We start from the raw sequence: 18668 nt of genomic DNA, 5'->3' as shown, positions 1-18668 counted from the left end.
GTTATATTACTGTATACAGCGCTGGGGGGTTATATTACTGTATACAGCGCTGGGGGTTATATTACTGTATACAGCGCTGGGGATTATATTACTGTATACAGCGCTGGGGTTTATATTACTGTATACAGCGCTGGGGGGTTATATTACTGTATACAGCACTGGGGGTTATATTACTGTATACAGCGCTGGGGTTATATTACTGTATACAGCGCTGGGGGTTATATTACTGTATACAGCACTGGGGGTTATATTACTGTATACAGCGCTGGGGTTATATTACTGTATACAGCGCTGGGGTTATATTACTGTATACAGCGCTGGGGTTATATTACTGTATACAGCGCTGGGGTTATATTACTGTATACAGCGCTGGGGGTTATATTACTGTATACAGTGCTGGGGGGGTTATATTACTGTATACAGCGCTGGGGGGTTATATTACTGTATACAGCGCTGGGGGTTATATCACTGTATACAGCGCTGGGGGTTATATTACTGTATACAGTGCTGGGGGGTTATATTACTGTATACAGTGCTGGGGGTTATATTACTGTATACAGCGCTGGGGGTTATATTACTGTATACAGCGCTGGGGGGTTATATTACTGTATACAGCGCTGGGGGTTATATTACTTTATACAGTGCTGGGGGTTATATTACTGTATACAGCGCTGGGGGTTATATTACTGTATACAGCGCTGGGGGTTATATTACTGTATACAGTGCTGGGGGTTATATTACTGTATACAGCGTTGGGGGGTTATATTACTGTATACAGTGCTGGGGGTTATATTACTGTATACAGCGCTGGGGGGTTATATTACTGTATACAGCGCTGGGGGGTTATATTACTGCATACAGCGCTGGGGGTTATATTACTGTATACAGCGCTGGGGGGTTATATTACTGTATACAGCGCTGGGGGTTATGATATAAATACATTTTTTAGCTGTAATGCTTCTATGAAGAAGTTAAAATAAAACATAAAGACAGAACCAAAACCAGTGAAAATAACGATTATATTCGGTCGGAGAGGACGCAGCGTTGAAGGCGTCCGTGGGAAGAATAACGCGTATTATTATAAACAGTCATTTATGATGTCAGACGCGTTATTTTTATAATCATACAGCGGCTCGGAGGGTCGTGTTGGTTTGTGCGTGTTGCTGCGATCACGCGGAATAGTTTGTGCGATTTCTGAAGGTTATCTGATCTACACATAAGTCAGGTCCCTGATACCCCTCTTACCCCCCAATGCCCCTCTTACCCCCTAATGCCCCTCTTTCCTCTCCAATGCCATTTTTCCTCCCCTGGTGCCCCTCTTTTCTAGGAGCTCAGAATGTTTGCTGGGTATCGCAGGGTTCTACACATAAGAAGTCATGACAAAGCCCCACCCCTTGCCACGCCCATGACCACACCCTCATAAACGAAAAGTGCCCCTCTCCGGCCATTTGGGATCGTTTTTCCCCCACGCCCTAGTTTTATTTAGTCAGAGAGCTGCGTTACATCACTTGTAATCACGGAGATCCCTATTGTCTCCTGATGCTGTCATGATGACATCACAGGTGTCATTTTAAACATTTATTTATTCTACATTTAATTTTTTTAAATGACATTTTTTTTTTATATGTTTCCGCTCTGATCACCGTACCTGCTGGTCACAGCGGGATCAGGAAGCAGGAGTCCGCACTTGGCTGAGCATTCCAAGCCCACGGGGTGAAATAAAACCCTAGTTTTAGAGGAAATAGAAGTCCTATTCGATGAAATAATATGTTAGGGTTAAGGGTTAAGGGTTAATAATAAGATCCAGGACACATTTAGCAGCTTAACAATAGGGGAAAAAAATAAATTAATGGGGAGGAATAAGCATGCAGATCCTGATAATTAATAAATAAATAAATATAAATATATTAACCATTATCCCCCCAACCCCCCAAAAAAAATCTCATTATACAAACCCAAACGCCGAGACGTTTAAAGGCGTTACAAAATCTGCACACCCCTAAAGGGTTAAGCGTGACATCGGCCCCGCTGGATCTATGGGCTCTGAGTGTTGAAACATCGTTAAGCGTTCGATACTCGTCATCATCACTCATCGGCACGGACGCTGCTTACAAATGAATCGTTCGTCCTGAGCCGGATGTACTCGGCGGGCGTTTATTTTACAGTTCAGGGCCACCCATGGGGGGCTGGCAAGGTGGGCGGGGGGGCAATAGCCCCCTGGGCTGATCTCATCGGAACATTCTAAGCCGCTACCAGAAGTTTTCCTTGTGTGTTTTTTGCAGCATTTACACAATGTCTGGATCCTTTCCGTGTTCCTATAATGGGATCCCTATTCTTCGTAGCCCCCTTTTGGTGGCTTATGGCCCCCCTGGCTGGGTTAACCCCCCCCCCCCGGGGCTGATGATGCCGGTCCTCCCCTGTAAGGGATGAGTTTGTGTGACGGCCCCCCGACACACGCTGATCATAAACTCAACCCAACTAACAGTCATAGCTAAAAATACCCGGCAGAATTCTGATACGGAAACCGGAATAGCAGCGATCCGACACAGACACAGAGAGCCTGTCGGCCCATCCGGCCCCCGTCTAGTCGCCCGTTTCTCCTGCCCTAAAGACTCAAACCTTAATCAGTCGTTGGTCTCGTCTTAGATTCAGGAGCCGTATGTCTATCCCATGCATGTTTACATTCCCTCACTGTATTACCCTCTACCACCTCTGCTGGGAGGCTGTGCCATGTATCCACCACCCTCTCAGTAAAGTAAAACTCCCTTCCCTTCCATCTCAGTCTCTGACCCTCTAGTGTTGGATTCCGGTCTCTCGTTGTAACCGAGTGTCCCGGGGTCAGCGTTGGGACGACAGAAGGTTCATTATTTTATTTATAATATTATTCTTTGTTTATGAAGCGCTAACATATTCCGGGGCGCTGTACAAATTAACAACACTCAGAACCAAGATACATTAACGAAGATAAACCGGGCGCTGCGGACCCGGCCCGGCCCGTGAGCTTACAATCTAAACGGAATTATATGGGCAGGGGATGGTCTTTGACTTTATTGGTGGGGTGGGAGCCGCCCCCAATTCCTATGGTTTTGAGGACATTAGAGACCCTTTCTTTCAGACTGGGACACCTTTGTTGAGCGGAGAGGCTGGGATCAACTACTAGTCAACAGGACTAGCGGCATTGCCTTACAGGAGGAGCTGGCCCAGAGTGTGGCGAGGTGGCCACGTGAGACCGCAGACCTGTACACTGAACAATGCCCGAGAATCAGGACCTCTGCTGAAAATCAGGACTGTTGGGAGGTATGATGCAGGAAGCTTGTTGAAAGCTTAAGCTCGTGGCTTTCTTGAGAAATTTGGGGATTTTGTTTTGCTGTTTTGAGGAATTTACTCAAATTTGGCGATATTCTTTGCGCATCTGAACCAATAGGATTGCAGGAAAAGAGAGCAGACAAAAACGGCACATTTTCCAGGCTGCTTAAATCTTCTCTTTCTCTTTGGAAACAAAAATTTAAGCCAATCTTTTACTGCAGACCAATAATCCCCCAAAACCTGTATAAAATAATACCGGGGCGGAATAAATCAATTCTGTTTTGTAGGACAACAAACAGGGGCCCCTAAATAACCCAGCAGCAGAGGAAGAAAAAAATATTCTTCTTCTTATTATTTTATTATTATTATTTTATTATTATTATTTTATTCTGATGTATAGATTGATATAGCGCCATCATATTCCGCAACGCTGTACAACGAGTGATCAGGGCATCACCAATAAATCAGGAACAAAAGGCACGGATGATACGAGAGTAATAATAATGACAATTATTATTATTATTATAAAAGAGGATTATTTATAAATAAGCAGGATTCCGGCGACGCTGTGTTTTGTTACTTTGTATCTATGGCTGGATCAGAATTCCGAGCATCTTCTCTGTGATGATGACATCATCCTTTGCCTCTATGCAGTGGGTTACTCAGGGAAACTCTGCTTCCCCAGAAGACGCCGGCCAATCACGGCGCTCGTCTGCCTGGCCAATCAGGAGGCTTAGAGGTGATGTCATGGGGAGAGCCTGGCAGTGGTGCTGATGCTGGGACTGCCTGAAAGAGCTTTAATTCAAGGAGTAGAGCCCAGAGAAGAGCATCTCACTCCAAGGTACAGGTGAGTATCTATTCTACGCTTCATATCATATGCTATATATTACACGCTATACATTATACGCTATATATTACACGCTATACATTATACGCTATATATTACGCGCTATACATTATACGCTATATATTACACGCTATACATTATACGCTATATATTACACGCTATACATTATACGCTATATATTATACGCTATACATTATACACTATATATTATACGCTGCGCTATACATTAGACGCTATATATTATACGCTATTTATTATATGCGCAAAATATATTCCTTTCTCCATATTTAAGAACCAGTATTACCACAGTGTTTCCAATATCAGTTTATTCCGTTCTGCATGTAGAATATATATGTATATAATATAGAAACACAGAACCTGCCGGCAGATCGGCCCCATCCGGCCCCCGTCTAGTCGCCCGTTTCTCCTGCTGTAAAGACTCAAACCTTAATCAGTCGTTGGTCTCGTCTTAGATTCAGGAGCCGTATGTCTATTCCATGCGTGTTTAATACCCTCACTGTATTAACCGCTACCACCTCCGCTGGGAGGCCGTTCCTCGTACCTCTATTTTTCTCTCGTTCTCGTTTTTGAATCAGTATTAGATGTGTTTTTAACCCTTAGCTGCCGGGAGGAGTGGTTGGCATTTCCTCGGGGAGTTCACAGGGTTAAAGGCATGCATGGGGGCGCTTGTTAAAGGGACGACGCGTAAAGGTGTGCTGCTTGTGGTTGTTTGGTGCTCTAGTGGTTTGTGAGGAGAGGGCGTCAGGTGTGGGTTTGCGTGGCTGGCGTGGCAGGGGGCAGCTTTGTACGGATGTGAGTTGCCCCACAGTGGTATTTGGATGATCGCGCTGCGGTTATCGCTGTCTCTGTACTGGGGAGAGTAGAGCGACAAACACCTGGCTCTGCCATGGCTTTAAATCACTTTGATTAATCTGTACCTCGACCATGATGAAATTAACCCTTTCATTACCCAGGTGATCCAACCAGACCAATCACCCTGAAAATACCCTGATACATCCCATCCTTCCACTTCTCATTGATCCGAGTCCTGTTCTTTTTCATTCATTATTGACTCTCTATTCACACTTCACGCCCTTCCTGCTTCTATCCTATGATGTCATCCTTACCAGCTTTTAACCCTTAGTGTTGGAACAGTAGCCACGATGTCTCAAGCGTGACGCTAGTAACACATCTCACTTTTTTGGATGTAAAAACGTGCTTCTAATTTTAAAAGTAATGCCAAATTTCTTGTTTATTATTATTGTTTTTTAAAAAAGAATTTTTTTTTTCAATTGGATAAATTCTATTTTTTTTTTTAACAGACCCTACTTCTCCATTCAAAGTTTATTTTTATACTTTTTTTTAAAAATCTGTATCCATTTATGTCCTTTATTAAAATGCATACTTCTCGTATATTATATATATATACCGGTATATTTATATATATGTATGTATATATATATATATATACGGTATATATATATGTATGTGTGTGTATATATATATATATATATATATATATATATGTCCACGATGGGCTTGTCAAAGAAAGCCACATAGAGCGATGAATGGCACTTATGTCTCCCAAGAGGTTTTGCAGCAGCTGTGGACATCTCATCAACCATTTTCACAGTCATATATATATTTCTAACGTTTCAATCGGTTAAAAATCCTATATTATTATACTTTTTATTCAATGCATTTTTTCTTGCGATAACGTAAGTCCCCCAAGGCTCTTTGAGATAATCGTTCATCGGCGCAAAAGAAAGTTGTAGTTTTTTCTGTCACCGCTTCTGTCCAGCAGGGGTCGCCCCTGAGCTCTGTAGACCGGCAGCACCTCGAAGCAGCCCCCCCCTTGTCTGCTTTGTTCCATTGTGTCTGCTGGACCCACCTAAACCTGTTCCTTTAACAATATGGCTGTCCATCCCCCGCCGCACTAAATGGGGGCCCATCAGAAGTAATTAAGATCAACATTAATGATAAAAATTCAACATTCCAACAGAAGCGCTGGATTTAATTCCCCGCAAAGGGACTTCTGTGATTTTAGCGCTTCTAATAGGCCATATTTCCCGTATACTCTGCTTTTAGGGACATTCCCTCTTTTATCTGTCGACTCTTTGTCTTAAAATAAGAAGAGACACAAAGAAACATATGGTCTGTCGTGGAGTTGCATCAGATATGGGAAGCTCCTCGTCGTGTCGCTCACCTTGCCCGGTATTCAATGAGGTTCTTCTGGAGTCACAATAGGCTCTCTGCCAACATTTAATAAGAAGGAGTCAGGGAACCAGGATTATAAACCTGGAGTCCAGAAGATAAGGGTGGAGCGGGTGGCATATATATATATATATATATATATAGACACGGCTTGTACCGTCCTTCAGAAGCTTGGTAGATGTTTGGGTGGGACCAGGTTGTCCACCAGCATCCCTAGAATCTAAAGTGTCCTGTCTGACCATCTCAAGCAGGTAGTGAGTCCACCCTGATGCCCCCAACAAAGGGAGAGCTACTATTTTTCCTGACCGATAAAAAAATTGGGAGGCTGGTAGCTCAGAACACCCATATTGTAGACAATTGAGTATTAATTAACCCTAATTATTTAAATAACGGTCAACTCTTTTATTAATTTTAATTTTATTAATTTTAATTTTATTAATTATTTAATTAGCGGCAATTTTTCCCATCCTTGTATTTATATTTTGTTTTATATTCACGTTCTTTCTGCTAGAAATGGTTCCATTTTATTTATAATTTGATGATTCTCTAATCTAATAATTGAGGTGGACAAATAAAATCAGGAAAAAAAAATAAAAAAATTGATAATATTTATTTGTTGACAAGATATCGCTAAGAATGCACAAGGAATCGCTGGTAAAATAGCAGAATAATATACTAAAAAGATATATTTTTTAAATCCATTATTTTAATTACATATATGATTGCTCAATGGAAAACTTTTCCATATATGGAGTTTAAACAGGAAGTTCTGGTGTGACATCATTTCCTGTTTGTATATGGATACACGAGTGCATGGTTTTGCTTATCACAAAGCTGGATTTTCCAATACCGGTTTCCATTATTGTATGTTTAAATGGTGATTTTTGGGGAACTTACTTGAAATTAATCAAACAGTAAAAAAACTTTAACAAAAAAATTAATTTTGAAACCCATCGTTGTCCTAAATGCCACGATATCAAATAAATATTAAACTGACCATTATATATTATTTATTGATCCAAATAGCGCCATCACATTCTGTAGCGCTGTACAAAGTGTAAATGTATGCATCACATGACAAATTAGAATCCGGTACAGGCACTAACGGAACCCTATGGTATGAATTATTTATAAGCTGTATTACAAAATAGATGACCAGCTTCCTAATTAAGCAACTTTCAGGTTGTTTCCACTTGAATGGCCTTTTATTACCCTGCGGGTGTTCATAGCTTTGGCGGGTATTCCTAAAACTGCCAGCCGGACATTACTGCCGGGTCAGGAGTACCCATGTAGCGTTTAAATTCCTTTACTGTATTAGCCTCTACCACTTCTGTTTGGGAGGCTGTTCCACTTACCTACCACCCTTACAGAGTGGAGGCCTGCGGTTTGACTGGAACAGCCTCTGTGCTTTGTGTCCTTCTGAGATGGATGGTATATGATGTCATTTGCCCCATTAATATGTCACCGCCAACATATGGTGATGATTTACTGCCCCCAAGCTCACAAGCCGCTCCAAATGGGGAAGCTGTAGCCACAAAGCTTCTTAATTAAGGAATTGAGCTAAAACTCGCAAAGTGTCAGGGTTTGCCCCTGAGTCTCAGGGGTTAATGGGCAGATTCCCAGGGTCACATCATCAGCAACCTACTCCTTCATATTCTGCTTTAAAGATATCCAAGCGCCCTGATTGGTGCTTTTTTCCAGCTATATCATAACTGGAATCCCTGCTTGAATACAGGTGACCCCATTCAGAATAACTTTACCTCCTGATGTAACGGGTGTTATTAGAACCCTTTGGCTGCCACCATTAGTGAGAAACTATAATATAATAAAAAGGCTCCTAAAGGGTTAATACTTGAAGGCTATCAGGCTTAGTGATGTGATATTGAATTAGAAACCCTTTTTTATGAAACAATGTTATTACGCCGACAAGGAAAATCAGAATCATTTTTTTTTGCATTCAAATAATTTGCATTTTGTTTTCCCCCCAATTATATTAAACTTGTATTGTTTATCACATATGTAATACATAGATAACTTTCTTATATCCATTTTTTCTCTTTACAGATAATACCTCAAACTGTGACCTTTTGTCTTAAAAACAACAGAACCAAAACCTCAGAATCATGACTCTGGCAGGTGAGTTAAACAAATGAAGGGGAATGACAAAAAAATGACTGTATTTGTCGTGTTTAGGAGGCCTCAACAAGGAATAATGGAATTGTAAACCCTTGGAAAAATACCGCCCTTACGAAAAAATTACTGTAGTAATACTGCAGTTTTTTGGACATGAAAAAACTGCAATACTGCACATTTACTGCAGTTTTACTGCATTTGTACTTCACTGTACTGCAGTTTTACTGCAGTTATTTTTGTACGGAAGTACAAATGCAATAAAGCTGCAGTACATTGAATTACAACTGTAGGTTTGCAATATAAAAAAAAGTGCAGTAAATGTGCAGTAAAACTGCAGTACAGTGAGGTACAAATGCAGTAAAACTGCAGTAAAAGTGCAGTATTGCAGTTTTTTCATGTCCAAAAAACTGCAGTAATTTTTTGTAAGGGCGTACTTAGAATTTTCAGTACTTTTATTTGTAAACGATGTTTATGATTCATTATTTCGTTAAGATTTTAAGGAAATAATATCTACGCATAAATTTTACACTTTAAATTTGAGATTTGCCGTCGGTAGCACCGTTTTCCGTGTTTTTCAGTAGTTAACACGTTACAGGTTGTATTTTGGGTCCTTTCGCTCACAGTATTTTTTTTGATATTTTCGCCGCGCAGCTTACAAAGAGAAGATGAAGGAGCTCCCTCTAGTGTCCATTTTCTGTTCCTGTTTCCTGTCTGACCCTTTAAAAAACCAAACGTACAAGTATGATGGTAAGTACGGAACAATATGACGTCATACTCCCCCCCGACATTCCGGCTGTAAATATCTAGGCACTTGGGGGTGTGGCTAGAGGCAGGAAGTGGTGGGAATGGGCGGGGAGGTGGGTGTGGCCAGCCACTAACCTTACCCAAAGAGCCACAGAGGGGATAGCTGGGGGACACTCCACTGAGCCAGGCCTAGCGCAGCACTTAAGATAATAACTCTTCTATGTGCAGTGGGTTTCTTCATATACTTTTATTATAAAACCTCCTCGGTCTCTCTCTTATCTCAGCAGACACCGTAGACCTCAACTGGTGCGTTATCTCAGACATGGAGGTTATAGAATTAAACAAGAGAGCCTCTGGACATGCCTTTGAGGTCATCCTCAAACCACCTTCATTCGACGGCGGCCCAGAGTTCAATGCTTCTCTCCCACAAAGGCGGGATCCCTCTCTAGAAGAAATCCAGAAAAAACTTGAAGCAGCTGAAGAGAGGCGCAAGGTACTAGAGTTTGAGATCTCGTAATCTGAATAATGAAAGTGCTGAGTATTTCATGGAATCATTTCTTGTACAAAAACTGATATTTTTTGGAAACTCAAAAAAAGACTGAAATCAGTCGTTGGTCTCGTCTTAGATGCAGGAGCCGTATGTCTATCCCACGGATGCTTAAATTCAGATTATGGCCTCTTGTTGTAACGTTTCTCCTTCTTTGAGATAAACTCCCCTCCTGTCCTTTGCTAAATCCCTTTAAATATTTAAATGTTTCTATCCCATCCCCCTCTCTCAGCTGAGTTGAGTTATATGTGTTATATTCAGCTGAAACCCCAGATCATCCATCACGGGAGATGATCCTTCAAGGTCCTTCAGCATTGTCCAAATCGATGACCCTTAAAAGACCCATCGTTGTGTTCATTTTTTGACCCAAACCTACTTTAAATGTGTTTGAGACACCTTTGCCCAGCTCCATTTATGCTGAATTACCCAGGTTTTGCCCCAACATACACCACATTGTATTCCTAACTCTATAGCTATGAGTATGACAGCCATGGTTTGCTCACCATCCATCGCCCATGGGCGCAAATCAGTCGATATCAGTTCTCATTGGGGTAATCCTTCCGCCTCCTCTTACAGTACCAGGAAGCCGAGCTTCTGAAACACCTGGCGGAAAAGCGGGAGCACGAACGCGAAGTCATTCAGAAAGCCATCGAGGAGAACAATAACTTCATCAAAATGGCCAAGGAGAAGCTAGCACAGAGAATGGAAGTCAACAAGGAGAACCGGGAAGCCCACCTCGCCGCCATGCTTGAACGCCTGCAGGAGAAGGTTAGTTAGAAGTGGTAAGAGCATACTCTTTTTAACTTTTTCCCCCCTTTCTAATTCCATTCCTAAAGCAAATCTAAGGGTCGAGTGACAACAAAAACCTACTCTTCGTGAGCAACTAAAAGAAACATGAGGGGCTATGGAATACTGGTGATCTCACGTGGTTCTATGATAAAGAGATGAGTTCTATGAGGACCATTATAATAGTCCTTCACCGCAAATGGGCCTGGTGTGTTATTGGTGGAAAAGGAGACTTCAATATAACTTGAAAAACCAGGGTCGGGATTATTTGGGGTCATATTTTTATATTTCTCCTGCCTTTCTTTTCTTGTGAAGGCAGGAGAGGCCAGTAGGATGCTAGGCTGTATAGGAGGAGGTATCTAATGCTGCTTTATAGATCACCGGTGAGATATAATTTGGAGTCTGGTTCTGGAGACGTAACATAGAGAACATTCTAAGAAAGGCCAATAAAAGAGACCGTGGTCTTCTGAACAAAACATACCAGGAAAGACTTAATGTGAAGGCCATAGAAGAACGGTGGGCGAGAGAACATGGTAGACCTTTTCAAAGTCCAAGAGGGAAAACATTTCAATAAAATGAGGAGATCCAGAACTAAGGAACATGAATTAAAGTTAGAATGTGAGAGGCTGAGGGGTAATTAGAGAAGATTCTACCCTACAGAAAGTGTAGAAGATACCTGGAATAGACTAAAAATGGAAGAATTAATAAGGAACAAGTAATTTAGAATGGGAAGAAGATGGGACCATTGATTTTTTTCTTCATTTGATCTTAAACGCGTGATTTAAATATGTGAGTAGTCAGTCACCGCTCTGTTTTTTTTTTTACCCTCCAGGATAAACATGCAGAAGAAGTCAGAAAAAACAAAGAACTGAAGGAAGAAGCCTCCAGGTAGAAGAGCTCGGCTCCGACATTTTGGACTGAGGACTCCAACGTGTGCCTGAGATTTCCAGCACAATGTTAAGCGACTGAGACTCTCATTCTTGCTTTATATGTTCGTGAATGTCAAGAGACGACCCAACCTTTTTATTTATTTATTTTTTGCGGGGGGGGAGAAGCTTAGGGTGGTTTGATGATAACGGTGGGTTTGGCGATGTCGCCCCCCATCAAGTCCTAACGCGTCACATCCATGAAAACGGCCACCAACGACGTAAACGCCATGTCAGTCAAAGTGCGATTCATCCATTACGAGCCGATTGGCCAGCTTGGCGGTGATGAGAATGCGCTTGTGGTTTCCCCGCCTCCGGCGCAGATCAACCAATTGAGCCCCGGCATCTGCGATAGAGACACTGATTTTATATGTTTATCATTGTATCATCAATACAGCTGTTACTACCACTTTACCCATCGCATTCAGTGTTTTTCTTTAAACACCTTTAAAATAAAGTGCATTTTTTAGTAATATGTATTTTAATGGATCTCCAAGCCACAAATATTCAGGAATACAGTATAAATGTAAATGTATTAATTTGTGTGTGTGTGGGGGAGGGGGTTGCATAAAAAAGGATTACTTTTGATCCTTTCAATCCAAATTTTTAAGAACAATTATTTTTCGGATTTCTGGCTATTTTCTATTTCAGTGGTTGATTTGATTAAATTCTAGAACTTATGTCGTCCTTTACTAGCCCATTAACAGCAAAAATGGGTCATTTTAGGGAACGCATTCATATAGAACAAAAAGGGGCACTTTTTTTTTAGTTAATAATATTTATGAATTTGCATAAATGTACAGTATAAAAAAATACAGATTTGGGATTGAGCGCCTGAGCGTACATAAAGCGGTGTGTAACATTATGACATCATAATGGCATTATATTGGTAATTACGTACGTTGGGTGCATTGACTACGGAGGCCATGTTGAGTAACCCTTTAAATTGGGATCTCGCTTGGGGTAAAACCCGAATCATTCCCATAACCTTATGTATACCTTAACCCTAAATAAGGACACATATACAACCTTATCTCAACCGGATCAACGCTCAGATTTTGGGGTCAGTTCTGCTTTTTTATTGCTCCCCGGGTGATGAGCCACCGGCAGGCCCTTAAGCCCTTATCTCTCACACACACGCACGCACACGTCATCGTGCTTTCTCCTTTGTTCATCCTAACATCTAGAAGGGATCGAAAACGTTCACCCGCCCTTTAAAATGGGAGTAAAGAGGCATTTTCCAACATGACGGAATCATTTGTGTATCAGGACGGGAAAATTGCCCGTTCCTGCCTGCTCTTTGAAGTTTTCCGTGGATATTGCGCTGGTTGCCTACATGGTAAAGGCGGCATGGGCTTGAACCCTTGGGGAGCAACTTCTCTGCGGTGGAAGATGTTGGAAGTCATGAGGAAATTGCCAACAGCCAATTTTGGCTTATGGTGGGAGGATTGTTTTAAACGTTCCTCTTGGATATCGGGACTGTCCTGAAAAAACTGGGGCACTTAGTGGGTGTGAATAAGCGAATACAATACAATTAAAGGGGAATGCCCTACACTGAATAATTATTTTCAAAAAATATTATTTTTTATTAGTAAAGCATAAAGTATGTAAGTAACGCATTATTCTCATTATTATCTTTAACTCATACAGCGCCAACAATCCCCACAGCGCTCCTTACAGTCCCTACATTCCAAGGGTCTGACAAAACTAGAACTGACAGACCAAGACGAACCGATACCCTTCTCTTTTTTAACATGATAATTCATCTACCCGTGATGCTCTGAAACATTTGGAAGCAGTACGTCTATTATGGGCACTTATTTTTACAAGTTTAACCTTTTTATTTCTTTATTTTATTATTTTTTCATTATTATTATTATTATTATTATTTTACTTTTTAAACTATTTAAAAAAAAATGCTTATAAGAGAGACCTCAAAGGTCTCTCTTATAAGCAATGGCAGCCCTTATAATGGTATAATGTCCATTAAATTATTTATTAACTATTACTTTTGCATTTATTTATTTATTTATTACTATTTAAAAAAATTATTTGTGTTTTTCTACTGCTGACGGGGGAGATCCCTTGTTGTCAGATTCCCCGTATACTGGCAGGGACATGTCTAGTAGAGGACGTACTATTACGCCCATGCGCACGTAATGCTACGGTAATAGTAAACCCTAAGGGGTGAAAATGATTAGGTAAGGTTAAACCAATTAACCCTTGCTACTTACATTAAGCTCAACACCACACACGCATTTACATATATGTTCCATGAATGTATCACCTAATAATACATGTACCACATACGTGATCATTTTATTAAAAAGGACCGAGCTTTTTCTATTATTATTTTTTTTTAAAGCCATTTTTATCTTTTTATTATTTGGTTTGGTACATATAGGGGAAATTATGATATACATTCACCATTCAATGGTTAACAGCTTAACTGAAAAAAATGTGCGCTCAAGATGTTTATACCCAAATAGTAGTCGAACTAATAAAAAAAAATGCGTTGTGACCACCGGCGCTCAAAGGGTTACTTAATTATAAGGCGATTAGGGTTTGGGCATCCACTAGGTGGCAGCACAGACCTTCTAAATCCTGACCTTCCACTAACGAAGCTCTCTCATACATTGAAACAGAAAAATCGAACTTTACGGCATTGCAGACGCGTTTAGCCCGTCTAGTCGCCCCGTTTCTCCTGCTGTAAAGACTCAAACCTTAATCAGTCGTTGGTCTCGTCTTAGATTCAGGAGCCGTATGTCTATCCCATGCATGTTTAATACCCTCACTGTATTACCCTCTACCACTTCTGCTGGGAGGCTGTTCCACTTATCTACCACCCTCTCAGTAAAGTGCAGAAACAAATATTCTTATGAAAGTAAACATTCAGGCTCCACACAAGCCTGTGCCGGCTCCGTCTAGAGAGCAAGTGTTCTGTTACCTCCGGTACGCCTCTGATCGGGAGCTCAAGCCAAAATAGAGAGCATTTCCCATGCTTCTGCTTCATAGACAAACGTGACAATAGCGGCGATCACTCCGAGAATGAAGAACCAACATTCCAAGCTTATCACGTAAAATGAAGTAATCCAAAATAATTAAGAGCAACAAGAATATAAATCTCCAGGAGACAACAAGAGATACAATGCAGCAAAAAAAAGGAAAATGAACGCTTGACGCGTTTCGCACCGCCGTGCTTATTCCAGAGCCACCTGTCCCTGCAGAACGCTGCACTTTATATAGCAGAGTATTTAATATTAGAGAGGGCCTGCTATATTCTCAGCTCCTACATTTTACATTTCAGATTATTAAATACACCTTTGCGACGGCGAGCTGCACTCCATGATTCTAGCTCCAGTATCCCTGAACCCAAAGAGAATTTGCTACCTGTTCTAATGACGCTAAACTCTGCTGAGCTCTGGTAGACCCTCGTCACGGGAGCCTCCATGACTTGGGGGCACCTAGAGCCGGTATCGCCCTTTACCCCTGGATTGCATTACATACTTCCAGCAGGCAACGGCAGACACTAATTACAGGTCAATATCTGGTTCTTTTCCCTGGATTTATAGCGATAGCGCACTCTAGATCCCAGTTTCTCCCTTCTTTGTACCACTCTGACCAATATTATTGGCTCTGATGGCAGGCTTGAGTAAGTTGGTGTGGTGTTCTGTTATAACTAATATGCATATAATCTGCATATTGAGTTACATATGGTGTGATGCATGCTGGTCATAACTCACCGCAGCCTATTGAAAGGCTCTTGGAGGCTGGTGGTGATTGCTTCCTCAGCAAAAACCAAGCGAGTACCTGTGAGAGAGGGAAAGCTTAGTTCTCTGGCTTTAGAGTTGGGAATGCATGAACCCCTGAGGATGTTTTTGGGCAGAGACTGGGTGCTGTGCGCTGGGTGTAAGTGTGAGATGAAGCACATTGTACCTTTTCCCGTACCTCAGATGCCTACGTGTACTTTTTATTTTGTGCGCGCTAGCCCCAGCCTTCTGGCTCGGTGTTTGGTGTGTACGGATAATTTTTTACCACACCAGCAAACTGAGCTTAGATTGCCAACCATGTATGTTGGATAAGGAGGGTCTATGTTTGCTACATATAGTAATCTCTATGACATTGTTGCTGTAGTGTAGTGGGTCTGTCCATCAGCCAGTGGGTCAAAGGACAACCTTTCCTTGATCACTGATTTTTAGGCAGGGGTCGGTTCATGGAGCAAGCAACCTAATGTGGCTGCTTGCTACCATGGCGATTTCATAATAATATAAGTATGAAAAATTAAAAAAACACACAATTTGTATTAAATAAGTAGGGTTTTTTGTTTTAATTTAAAAGGGAGTAATGAGCTTTTATGGACGACAACACACTCAGAGAGAATGATTATGGTGACGGGAGTTGTAGTTCTTAAAAGCCATGCAAACCTAATATCATATATTGGGAAAGAATATATATTTTTTCCTGGCATAATTATAGAATTTAACCTTTTCTTTTGCATGATACACGGTGTACTGTCACCTACATGGTGAATGTTTGTTAAGTTTACAAGGCGGTTTGAAATATCTATATAAGGGAATAATGAGCAATTTTTTTTTTAATTTGACCATTATCATGTGATGAGATGAATGGTTTGCCTTAAACTAGGTATCTAAGAATAGCTTAACTTGTAGAAAATAGATTTAGGCTTCCTTAGGCAAATTTTACAACATTTTCCTGACCTCCGGTACTGGAAGGGTTAAACCAAGTATTGGAAGATCATCTGCACTCATTGGCAAGCTATTCATAGCCTTAATCATTTGAATTTAATGAAGTTATTTTCCTTATCATTGTAAGCTATACATTCATAGAATCCGCCTTCTATTCAAATACTAGAGTTTTTTAGGTTATTTTATGGTTTTAGGGAAAAAAAAAGCGTATAGCTAAAAGGTTTTTAATAATTTACAGTACAAGTCCAGGAAAGGTGAAAATATAATAAGCCTTAATTCCCAAACTAGTCTTCGCGGACCCCAGACTGCGGCAACTTTTCAAAAAAAACAAAAAACGAAGAGGTTCGATGGGGCGCCAGTGAAATTGATACATTTAGCGTGATTCTTCCAGACCACGGAAAAAACTTTTCCAAAGAAATGTATCACATCCTAGAACGTCTCTCATTGGCAAGGTGGTGGGTTTATATTAAGAGTGTAGGTGTAAGAGTGTATTAGCGTGAGTGTGCATGGATGAGTGTGTGTATGTTTGTAAGACTGTGTGTAGGTGTAAGTGTGCGTGAGTGTGCTAGAGTAAGTGTATGTTATGTTGAGTGTTTTTGTGTTTAGTGCGACCGTATGTGTGCCCTAGGATGTATATTAGTTACTAGACTTGGGCACCAGGGGGCTCTTCGTGCTCGTCTTCGGGGGAAAAAAATCTTCGTATTCTGGGAATATTCGCCTGGTCCTGTCTTCTCTTCGGGCGAATATTCGTGGACATTCTTCGTGTTCGGTTTTTATTTGTTTTTTCCGGTTCAGGGGTTAATACGGGGTTAACGCGTACCGCAGCAGCTCTGGCGCCAGGAGTTTAAATGTCCGTATGAGCAACTCTATTGGTCGTCAGCAGGGGGCTCGTCTGCCAATGGTTGATGGCAGACGAGCCCCCTGCTAGCGACCAATAGGGTCGCTCGTACAGACTGTTAAACTCCTGGTGCCGTAACTTGTCCGGCAGATCCCGCTGGTCTCCCTGTTCTATCATTTATTAAGTGATAGTACAGGGAGACCAGTGGGATCTGCCGGGTAAGTTGCTTCATTAGGGAATAACTTTTTAAAGTCTGTACGAGCGACTCTGTTGGTCGCTCGTACAGACTTTTAGGCTCCTGGTGCACTTGTTGTACCTTAAGGGGTTAAGGGGCCGTGCGAGTGAGCCTATTGGTCGCTTGCACGGCCCTTTAACCTATGGATTTCCGCTCCCGTTATCTAACGCAGCATCGAAGGGGTTAACGGGAGCAGAAATCCATAGGTTCGCTGTCAGGGGTTACAAAGGCCGTGCGAGTGAGCCTATTGGTCACCTGCAGGGTCTTCCTCTGGCATCAACCAATTGGTTGATGCCAGAGGAGGTCTCTGTAGGCAACCAATAGGCTCACTCGCACTGCCCTGTAACCCGTGGCGGCGAACCTGCGGATTTCCACGTCCGTGAACTGCCGCGATGCCAAGGTAAGTTAGAAGGGGGGGGACCGGGGAGAGTGGTAGACGAAGACGATCACGAAGATCTTCGTGGTGTGTGTCTTCGTCTTCGCCTACGTTTTACCGCTGCTGTCTTCTCTTCGTTGTGTCTTCGGAACGAACACGAAAACGCACTCTTCAGGCTCGTTTCCATGTTCTCCCGAAGACGAATGCACAAGTCTATTAGTTACCCAAATGGTGGGCATGGTGGGCAAGGAGCTAGGAGGGCTCTCAGCATTACCTGACACCCCCCCCCTCGCTGGAATTGTATTGAATACTAGTATATGCTAGTATAACATACAGAAGCATGTAGAGAAACACATATGGTATATAAATAAATGTAACGTACATGAGAAAAACTAAATTCTATATCTGCGATGTCAGGACACATTTCTGTAGGCGCAGAAATGATTCCTTTATTTTAAAGTGTGGAAATTAGTCTTGCCTCGGCTCTTCACACCCTATGAAATTCAGTGCGGAAAAACACCGGCAGACCAGCCCCCCCCCCCGGGATACTAAATTATTTTATTCTATGGAATAGACATCCCTCCAGCTCCAAGATCTCAAATTGCCTTAAGTTCTGGAATAAGTAAAAAAAACAAAAAACACGTCCTTAGATTAGAAAATAATTAATAATATATATTCTATACACATTATAATTAAAATGGTAAAAGGAATTATAGATCATTTCTAATGAAATCACAGAGACGTTCCAAAGATGAATATATGAACCAATTCAACCAGATCCAGGTGACAAAAACTTCCACGTTCTAATGAGATTATTCTTTTTCACCTTTTTTTTAATAAATGTTACATTATGAAGTTTTTTTTTTGTAATATTGGTCATTATTTTGTAAGAGCCTTTTTTTGGAGGGGGGGTGGGGGTTGTTGACTTTCAGAATATTAACATCTTACAAAGACCTCCACGGCAAGACAAGGAGAAACACAAAGGCACAAATGGAAAAAGATTGTCAATC

At 41.4% G+C, this 18668-nt stretch overlaps 1 protein-coding gene across 3 annotated transcripts; it reads left to right on the top strand.

Moving 5' to 3' along the window:
* Nucleotides 1-4105: 4105 nt before the first annotated feature.
* STMN4 (stathmin 4) lies at nucleotides 4106-11625 on the top strand. Of its 3 annotated transcripts, none has more exons than XM_053460746.1 (6): nucleotides 4106-4153; nucleotides 8432-8503; nucleotides 9152-9247; nucleotides 9532-9737; nucleotides 10368-10559; nucleotides 11410-11625. In XM_053460746.1, the coding sequence occupies exons 2-6, from the start codon at nucleotides 8491-8493 to the stop codon at nucleotides 11467-11469; spliced, it is 567 nt and encodes a 188-aa protein (XP_053316721.1). In that variant the 5' UTR covers nucleotides 4106-4153; nucleotides 8432-8490; the 3' UTR covers nucleotides 11470-11625. The 3 variants fall into 3 exon arrangements, with proteins under 3 accessions (XP_053316721.1, XP_053316720.1, XP_053316722.1); XM_053460745.1 differs by having other exon boundaries at nucleotides 9529-9737; XM_053460747.1 differs by having other exon boundaries at nucleotides 9529-9737; nucleotides 10368-10573; nucleotides 11410-11445.
* The last annotated feature ends 7043 nt before the right edge of the window (nucleotides 11626-18668 follow it).

The sequence above is a fragment of the Spea bombifrons genome, chromosome 3 (assembly GCF_027358695.1).
Source record: "Spea bombifrons isolate aSpeBom1 chromosome 3, aSpeBom1.2.pri, whole genome shotgun sequence".
Lineage (NCBI taxonomy): Eukaryota > Metazoa > Chordata > Amphibia > Anura > Pelobatidae > Spea > Spea bombifrons.
The sequence above is the reverse complement of the archived record's forward strand: the minus strand, read 5'-3'. Positions and strand labels throughout refer to the sequence as shown.